General features: G+C 43.7%; 1 protein-coding gene across 2 annotated transcripts in view; it reads left to right on the top strand.

Annotated features, from left to right (window-relative positions):
• The window catches only part of RNLS (renalase, FAD dependent amine oxidase), a 41,925-nt gene that overhangs the window by 1,501 nt on the left and 30,415 nt on the right, over nt 1-10,009 (top strand). For both annotated transcript variants that reach the window (XM_057386376.1, XM_057386375.1), the window contains exon 3: nt 345-503. In XM_057386376.1, coding sequence (XP_057242359.1) covers nt 345-503 — 159 coding nt within the window. The remainder of the gene's footprint in view (nt 1-344; nt 504-10,009) is intronic.

Raw genomic sequence — 10,009 nt, 5'->3', positions numbered from 1 at the left:
TCCTTGTTTGTTTTTGTGTGTCTGTAAGTTGCTTGGGTGGATCAACACATCTGTGAGCCATGAATTTCCAAGTCCAGCAGATACAAAAGGGACTTTAACTCTGTTTTGAGGAATTTGAGGTGTCAAGCTTTGGTCCTTCCATGCGATTGTTCTCATATTTTTTTTTTATGAGCTGTTCTTTTAAACCCTGATCTCATAAATAATTAGCTGTGTTCCTGCCCTCTGGCAGTGGGAAGTCATCCTTCTTGCCCTGTCACCCCATCCCTYCCAAGTAAATCTCCTCTCTGTATTTTCCATGTGGAATTCACCATTCCATGCATTTAAGTCCTCCTTTTCCCACTCAGGTGCAGATGTCTCCTACGAGCAGCACGTAACTCACATTTCCCTCTGGGATGGGAGGTGGGAAGTCTCCAGGAGAGAGGGGCCCCCGGAGCAGTTCGATGTGGTTATTCTCACCATGCCTGTCCCACAGATTCTCCAGCTGCAAGGGGACATTGTCAACAGTAAGTTCAGATCTCAGAATCTAATTTAAAATGACAATTGAGCATCTTTATACAGCAAAAAACMCACTCAACAGTCTGAGCTGCTTAATTATCCCTCCAGGGCAGGGTGGAAAACGATAGGAGAGGGTAATTTCAGGGCCGTGTGTGTGGGGTGTGATCAGTAAATACCTTGATAGCAAAAATATCTAAATAGATGAGTCATTTTTGAGTCTGATCTTTAGTTTTTTTTGCTGACTCTTGAAGCAGGGCTTGMCTTTGTGCAAGCTACTGAACTGGACAAGTTTTCTTGAGCATTTCTTTAAAGAGAAGTATTTTCATACTGATTTTAAACTTTGTGCCTAAATAGGTAAATACTCTGTAAAAACAGGACTTCTCTGCTATTTACTTTTTTTTGTGAGCCCTCTCATTTCCCCTGTCCCTTTACCATGCACAGTAAAGGTGGGCCTGGCCCATCCTGTCCTGGCTGAGGTGGTCTGGTCGATAGCAAAAGAAATATAGAATAAGAAATTGAATAGATAAATAGAAATAAAAACCAGAAGAGAAGTAGAGGGAGTGCTTTTTGCAGAGCCTTCCCGAGGTTCTGCTAGTCCACATCCCAAAGCCTTCCCCAGCTGGCACCGATGCCTTTGCAAGTTGTTTTTTTGGGGTAATGAAATCCTGTCATGTCCAGACAGGAGGCAGGACTTTTCAGAAGATGGAATTAAGGTGAACAGTTCCTCTTACTTGCCCTTGGGAGAGCTGGAGCTCTCAGGTGCTTCCCACGACATCTCCTTTGTCTSTGTAACTGCAGGATTAACTTTTATCTGCGGGAATCCAGCAAGTTTCATCTTCCCCTCCCCTTTTTCCTGTTTCCCTTCCCCTCTCTGCCTGTTCCCTGTGTGAGACCAGCTTCCCAGATTTCCAGCCAGCTTCCCAGATTTCCAGGCAACTTCCCTGATTTCCAGCCAGATTTCCAGTCAGCTTCCCAATTTTCAGCCAGATTTCCAGCCAGCTTCCCAGATTTCCCTCCAGCTTCCTTGATTTCCAGCCAGTTTCCAAGATTTTCAGCTGGCTTCCCTGATTCCCAGCCAGCTTCCCAGATTTCCCTGTTTCAGGTCTGTTTTGGCTTTCTCATYGCTCTGTGTCTGCATCTCCYKTTGTTTTGGTTGCACATCAAGAGCTGAGCTTTGCTGGCAGAGAAGGGGGGTCCCACCTYGCTTRGRRTTTCAGATGSAATGAAAAAAGGAGCAGGGTTAGGGTTAAAGTTCTCTCCTGTCCACGTTGATGCTTGATTTCCCAAATCCAGGAGGAAAAGCCCTTCTTGTATAGGATTCCTCCAGGAATTCACTGTTTTCCTGTTTGAGAGATGGGGGTCTTTCACCTCCCACATTTTTCTGAAAACAGCTTTCGCTTATTTACACGATACCTGGAAAAATAATATTTTGAAATAACCTCTCAAATGTGCCACATTTGGTGGAAAAGCTGCTGTTTTAATGCTTAAGCTCTGCAGGCTAAACTAGACTGGATAGTTTTTGTGTTGTTTTACCTTTGAGATGAGCCTGAGTGTGATGTCACTGTGAAGCTCTGTGTGCATTTAGGAGAAGACAGAATTAAATGGCCTTTGACAACCTGAAATTACCATTTTATGTGAGAAATGACTGTTGCAGATTTACTCCTCTTGTGGGTGAAAAGCCAAGTCTTAGATTAATGGAGAAGTCAGTGTGTATACACACTCGTTTTTTTTTAAAAACAGATACAAAATAATGAAATAAATAGTGTGTTTCTAAATAATATTTGTATATATATTCACCTTAATTTCCAGCCTTTATTCATTCTTTCTGCAATGATCATGCCCAAATACATGCAGCAGTTGCATATTTAGAAGCAGCAGAAGCAGAAGTACTTCCAGGATGGCTTCCAGAAGCTGCTGGATGAAGGGTTAACTCCTTGCAAAATGTTTGGAGCAACAATAGGTGGCAGCAATCAGATGRTGTTTAGGACATTCAGCTTGAATAACTGAATTAAATTTACTGCACTGATTAGGGGTTTGCATGGCGATAAATATTGGGGTTGTGCAAAAGATAAAAGGGAAATGAAGAAATGTCAGTTCAAAGAAAGGAATAAATTTATTTAAAGTAGGATCTTTGCAAAGGGAAGGACAAGATTTTGTGAGTGTTGATCACATTTCAAAGGGGCTGGACTGTTACAGTGGCTGCTGATGGTAGAAAAATCCTAGATKGATATCCCAGATTCCATATGATCACTGAGCAATGTGGCTCTTTCTGTGCATTTTCAGACCAGGTGGACGAGCCTTTTTATGGGTTCTGTTTATTTAAAGCATTTGGCAACATGGCAATTAAAGGTTGCCATGATTTGCGGTGTTTTTTTTATTTTATTTGTATGCTCAGAATGTTTTCCTTACGTTGCTTTCCCTGGAATTTCAAATTACAGTTCTGCATGTTTAAGCTGCTAATAAAACAGGATGGCTTGGCTTTTGTTTCGAGCCTGACCTATTTTTTTTTTTCCCATCTGTGTGAATGTCCCACATGTTTTAAATAATACAAGGCTGATGAGAAGATACAAGTGAAACCGGGCTACATTTGCGTGAGGAGGCTTTAAAATGTGAATTAGGGAAGCACTGGGCTGATAATTTTTCACCAGCCACGAGCCCTCGCTGAGCAAATGTGTTTATTTTTGGACGGCGTGATGATAAATTCGGAATTTAGTTCTGAGCAATCTGAGTGGGGCTTATCCAGCTCGGAGCTCTTGTTACCTAACAGATCTGAAATGTCCAGAGTAAACATGGGCACTGGTTTGTTCCTGCTTATTAGGGGCTAAGGCCGCAGTGTGGGAATGTTTGGGATTTCTGGAAACGCAGGGAGTTACTGGAAATTGGGGTGATCCCCTGGGATGGGCGGGTTTGGGGAGGTGGCGGTTTGGGGCAGGAACAGGGGGCATCCCTCTGTGCAGGGAACAGAGGAACCTACAGGGAACCCTCCTGCCCTACAGGGAACCCTCCTGCCCTACAGGAACAGGGGACATCCCTCTGTGCAGGGAAACGCCTTCCTGTCCTACAGGGAACCCTCCTGCCCTACAGGGAACCCTCCTGCCCTACAGGAACTGGGTGCATCCCTCTGTGCAGGGAAACCCCTTCCTGCCCTACAGGGAACCCTCCTGCCCTATAGGACCAGGGGGCATCCCTCTGTGCAGGGTTTTGTGTGCAGGATTTGTCCCCTCGGGCTGTTCCCTGTTGGGGTTCAGGGAATGGCAGCCTGTCCCCATGTCCCAGTGCAACTGGCAGCTCTGACCTTGCTTTGGATCCTCCTGTGCGAGCTCTGGCTCACCAATCCAGCAGGGGGATTGAGGGATCTGTCATGGATTCCAGAATGGTTTGGGTTGGGAGAGYCTTAAAGCCCATCCAGTGCCAYCTCCCACTGTYCCAGGCTGCTCCCAGCCCCRATGTCCAGCCTGGCCTTGGGCACTGCCAGGGATCCAGGGGCAGCCACAGCTTCTCTGGGCACCCTGTGCCAGGGCCTGCCCACCCTCCCAGGGAACAATTCCCAATTCCCAATATCCCATCTGTCCCTGCCCTCTGGCAGTGTGACCCCATTCCCTGTGTCCTGTCCCTCCATCCCTTGTCCCAAATTCCTCTCCAGCTCTTCTGGATCCCCTTCAGGTCCTGCAAGGCCAAAGGGAAGTCACCCCAAAGCTTCTCCTCTCCAGGCTGAATCCCGGCTCTCCCAGCCTTCCCTCCATCCCTCTGACCATCTCCATGCCCCTCCTTTGGAAGGTTTTTTTTTTTTTGGGGGGTTTGCTCCTGGAATAGTGTGAGGGAGGCAGGAAGGACGAGGAGAAGGTGGGGCTGCACATTTGGGGATCAGGGGAGCATCTGAGGAGGAGCAGCTCCCACAACCTCCCTGGCAGCCTTCAAAGCAGCCAGAGCTCTGCTGCAGCCTCTCCCGGGGAGTGCTTCTAAAAATAAAGGCTGCTGGAGCTGGAACTGCACATCAGGAGGAAAAAAAAAAAAATCAAAGTAGGCCGTGTGTATTCTTAAGCGTGTGTTTGAGTTAGGCTGGTTTTAGGTGGTTTTTTTTGATATCTGGGGATCCTGTGGGTCTGGGAAGGGAGGGGAATAAACCCCTGGAAAGCAGAGTGAGATGGATTCCCCATGAGGTAAAGGGCTGCTGTGCCTTTGGGGTTGGCAGCTGAGGCTGCCTGCCCTGGGGGAAAGCTGAAACCCTGGTTTCAGGGTAAAACGAGGAAAAAAGCCAAATGCAGTGCTGGAAGAGCAAAATCGTGTCTTGAGGCTTGGTTCCTCCTCCAAGGGAGCCCAGGGGAGCCCGTCCTTTGGGCAGAACAGGGTGCCAGCTCTGAAAAGGGTCCCTGCAGAGAGGGTGAGCTTTAGCTCTTTGCTATCATTCCACTAATGAATGGAATGAAAATATGAAAAAATTATTCATTATCTCCGTGAAAATAGAGAATGGGGCCACAGGCACATTGGATCAGCTGAACACGAACCCATATGCACAAACTCTTTTTTTTTTTTATAATTTTCTAGATAACAAAGGTGATGGTATTTGAGCACAGGACATGCTTGGACCAGAACAAATAAATGCTCTGGAGTTTGTTTATCCCAACAATAAACACAGATACCTCTCAGCTTTTCCCACTCTTTGCTTCTCTCCAGGGATTGTGTTTAGATGGAGGAATCTTTCCAAAGCTGCTCTTTGTCATGAGCCTAAAAGAAACGTGGGGGAAAATATAATAGCAGCCCCAATAATAATTAATTCCGTAATAATTATTAATAATTTATATTTTATTAATAGTTATACCTATCTATATTTATTCATATTATAAATTATTACAATAATATTTATATTAATTTATTATATTCTTGTTGTATTTTCATAGTTATATTAATATATATTTATATATATATATGTAATGTATATTACATGTTATATATTTATTAATATATTATACATTGGTTTATTATAGTAATGATAACAATCATAATTATATATTTATATTTATATTGTTTATATTAATATTTATATTGTTTATATTAATATTTATTATTAATAATTATAATGCCCCAGTAATAATTAATTCCTTGCCAAAAAAATTAGAGCAAACAGAGTAATTCTGAAACTTCTTTATTAGTATCTTGTGGGACGTGTTCTGGTGGTTTCTGTGTTGCAGRAAGCTGGGACGTGCTGTGAGATCTTACTCTGCCCACTTAGGGCATTTTTACCAGCCTTGAATTTCAGGTCCTGGATCTGAAATGGTTTTGATGGTTGATTTTGGGAAACAGTGATGATTTCATGTGCCACCTCTCCCTTTGAGTAAAATCCTTTTTTTTTTTTTGAAGTTTTTCTCTCATGTTTTTGAGAAAATGTGTTTGGAAAAGCTCTCCCTCCTTTCCTGTTACAAACATTGTGGGCACAGCTGAGAGAGAGAAATGTGCAAAGGTGACCACAGGCTGATTTGGACTTTCCAGCCTCCTTTTTGATGTGAAATCTCCCCTCAAACTGCAGCTTTTACAGAGCTGAAAACCTTCAGAAAGTCTGGTGCAGKTTTGCAAGCAGCCTTTCCATTTAATTGCTTGCTTTGGGATTTATTTATTTTTTAGTTCTGCAATCAAATAGGCAGAAAAAACCCATTCACTGAGCTATGCTTTTTAAATGTGTTCTCRTAGCTTAGGCAGTGCCTCTGGACTGGATGGGTTTTTGTGGATTTTTGGACATTTTTTTGAGAGTTGCTGGCCGCTCACGTCACTGTAATTGAGACCATTCCTTACAAAGATTATCTTTGCCTCCCCCGGCTACATCTGCGGACTTTTCAGTTATTTTTGCATCTGGATTAGAGCAGGGAGAAAAAAAAATTTAAACCTAATGAGGTTTTGGCTCCATGGAGTCAAACCTAAATTTTGCACRGAGTCTGCTGTCACCTTTCCACACTCAGCATTGTAATTCCCACGGATGTGGCTTTGTTCTTGTGTTAAACCTCAGGAATAACTCACCTTTTTGTGTGAACCAAGTTCCTTTTCCTGGGCCATCAGGTGAGGTGTTACAGATGATTTTGGGTTTACCTGAGCCTGACTTGATTATTGATCACTTTGCTCTTCCTTATGGCTTTAATTCCCTGCCCTGTCCACCTGTTCAGAGATACTCAAAGCCCCATAATTTTTTTTTTTTTGGAAGAGAGAGCCCTGATAAACTCTGTGGTATAATTTAGGGAATGGGACAGGCTGGGTGAGAAGTGAGGGGGGGTTTCATCACCTTCATTACTTGGCTGATGAAACCCCTCGTGTTACAGCGATGGACTCAGCTGCTGCAAATTATTTAAAGTGTGRAGAACCTTATTTAAACGGATTAAAGCCATCTCTTCACCTGATTTTTTCAAAAGAACAAGGGATGTTCAGCTGGTGCACCAGCAGTCTCCAGGTCTGTTCCCAAATCATCCTTCACAAACTCAGCTCTGCCAAATTGCAGAGGGGATGAGCGTGCACCTCTCTGTAAAGAAGGGTTTGTTGCTCTCTTCCCCTCGGATTTCTGCTTCAGGGAGAGCAGGGAGCCAGTGGAAATTTAGGGAAGGAGATTTCCTTCAKTGAGCTGTGTGCAGGTGGTTTGAGTGTCTCTCAGGCTGTTTTTTGGCTTTTTTGGCTACACCCGCTCCCTCTCTTGCTCAGCCTTAGGTTTGTCCATTGCTGCTGAAAATTCCTTTAGCTCCTGCAGTAATAAAAGCTTTCTTTCAGCTCTGAAATCACATCCTCTTGGGTTTTGATTCCTGCCCGTTAAATTTTGAAAGCCAATTGCAGAAACTTTTTTTTTTCTTTCTGTAGAGGAACTTTTTGCAGTCTCGGTTCTTGCAGGATTCTGCAGGTGGCTGCAGAACAAGGAGGTGGTGCCTGGGTTTGTAAAGGACAAAAKAAATAGATTTATTGTCTCTTTCCATGCCTGATTCTCCCTGGAACAGCAGGAGGTGTTTTTAGGAATGCTGATGGGAAACCTGTCCATCCATTCTGATTTAAGCCGTTCTGGTTGCAAAACCAGAATTCACATTTTCTAATGTGTGTCATGCTCAAAACCAACTTTAAAGCAGGAAAAAAAAAAAAATAGGAACTTTGAAATGACCGCTTGTTTTCGAGTGGCTGAGCTGCAGCTGGGATTTGTGCCCAGCTCTGTGGAAAAGATGGGTCATTTCCCCTAAGATGGAATTTAGCAAGAGCTTAATTTTCTAGTCTGAAGGAAATTAATTCTTACCAAAACAAGGGGAATTTGATTCAGATGTGGGGTTTATGGGGTCATGGAATGGTTTTGGGAGAAAAGAAGCATTAAAGGCCATCCAGTCCCAGGCAGGGACACCTCCCACTGTCCCAGGGTGCTCCAACCCCATCCAACCTAGCCTTGGACACTCATTATAATAATTAAATCCTGACATTTCTTCAGTCTTGTAGCACTTTACCAGATGCTTTGCAGGCATTTCCCGAGGCATCCCATAATAAATGATACCTTTAGATGTCAGTGTGAGTCTGTTTGGCTGGTGCTGGTGCTGCAGGATCCCAGCCCCGTTTGTGTCTGCACGCTCACAGAGAGGTGAACCCCATAAATGCTGCATCTGTGCCACTCCCAGGGAGGCATTCTGGGCTCAGTCTTGGAATTCTGGGAGAGGCCATCCTCTTYAAACAGAATTCTTCCAAGTTTTTGCCCCTTGGTTCAGAATTCCGTGTGAATTTTCCACCTCTCTGTTGGTGACGGTCACAACACCATGTTTGCCCCTTCGGGAAATAAATTGACACATCACTGCTTTTTTTCTTCTTTTAAATCCTTAGGAGGTGGTAAAACACTTCAGTAATCCCACAGGGAAGGGGGTTTCTTGTGAGCAGCTCAAGGTTTCTTAAGGAAAAAGTTTGGGTTTTGTGTCTTGTAGGTGCTCAAAAACATGGTGGTTTTGGGATTTTCAGGTGGTTCACTGACCTGAACTGGGGTTGAGATCAATATTCACTTTAAGGGGTTTGGCTTTGTGTTTTTTAAGCCTGCATCAATCCTCTTGTGCTGCTGGTCTCTGTGGGTTTATACCAGTGAGAGACAGATTTTAAATTAGTATTTGTTYTTTTCTCTCATGTTGCCTTTAGCCATAAATCTTACCTCCCCACTCTTTTTTTCTGTGTGTCATCTCTTGTATTTTCCTGTAAAGTTCAATGTCAGGTGCTGGGTGTTAATAACAGTTTGTGGGGTTTTTAAGTTCCATTTTAAGTGAGCACCTTTTAAGTAAGTTTAGGGTTTTTTTAATGGGATTTGCGAGGCAGATGAGTCTGGGCAGTGTTTTATAACATCGCTATTTCTGCTTTGGGTTTTTTTTTTTTAAATCTTTGTCACATTAGACATTTGAGCAAACAGTCACCATCAATAAAACCATAAACGATTTTCCAAAAAAACAGTTCCTTGTGGCAGGAGGAAGGGTGAGTTTGGCTCTAGAATACAGCATTTGGTATGATGTACTAATGGATTTTTTTTTTTCCATCTGGTATTTTTTTTTCAGCCTCTGGTAGGTTGCAGCTGATCTGTTGATAACTTTCAAGGAATCTTTATTTTATTTTTCCCCCCATCCACTGTGTCACATTTTGAGCGTTYGGATTTTCTAGCAGTGGCTTCGCTTCTTGCAAGCTGAAAAAGGAGACTGGAGAACCAGGTTTTTAAAGTTGGACACTCGGTTCTGCATCTAATTTATGAAAGCTGGCAAAATTATGGGTGAAGAGGGGCCCTTTGCAATCAGGTACAGCTTGTTTAATTGATCTGTGCTTCCAGAATGTGTGCTCTGCACGCTTGGCTGCATCTCTGGATCCTTTGGAAAAGTCCTGCCAGGAGGGACAGGATGCAGACCCAAGGAATGTGTCATAAAACCAAAGAATTAAACCAGACCAGGGACCCAGAATGTGTGATCCGTGTATGGATTGTGGGTGAGGTATTAAAAYTGCACGCAGTTTTAATTTTATTTCGTTATTTTAGCCACCTCTGTTAGTGATGATGTTTTAGGTAGATCTGAATACCTGGCAAGGCAGCTACTTAAAAAACCAGCAAAATTCCCTGTTTTTGGAAATGGAGTCGTTTACCAGCAGTCAGCTGTCAGAACCCTGCAGTGAGGCTGTGCTTGTGCAGTTTCGGCTTGGAGGGAGGTTCTCCTTCCCTTTTTCAGTGTCCCAGCCTGGCAGTCAGTGCCAATCACACAGCTAAACCCTGAGGGAGGTTTGGTGAGGACTCCTTGAGTCACCTGACCCTTCAGACCTGCAGCTTTGCTTTCCCAATATTCATTATTTTTCCATCATCACATGGCTGCAGCGTTGGGAAGCATTGCCCTTGGGTTTTGCCCGTTTCCTTGAGAGCAACCCAAATAATAGGCGAGATACCAAAGGATGGGAGAGAAGCACTTTTTTTATGGGCTTTTTGTGTGTCCATAATTCCTGACCCAGGCCAAGGGGAGAAAACTGCTCATTGCATAACCCAGAACTGGATATTAAATACTAT

The sequence above is a fragment of the Malurus melanocephalus genome, unplaced genomic scaffold (genome assembly GCF_030028575.1).
Source record: "Malurus melanocephalus ecotype Western Australia unplaced genomic scaffold, MMel_1.1 scaffold_958, whole genome shotgun sequence".
In the NCBI taxonomy this organism is placed as follows: domain Eukaryota; kingdom Metazoa; phylum Chordata; class Aves; order Passeriformes; family Maluridae; genus Malurus; species Malurus melanocephalus.
This window is presented reverse-complemented; position numbering and strand designations above follow the sequence as displayed.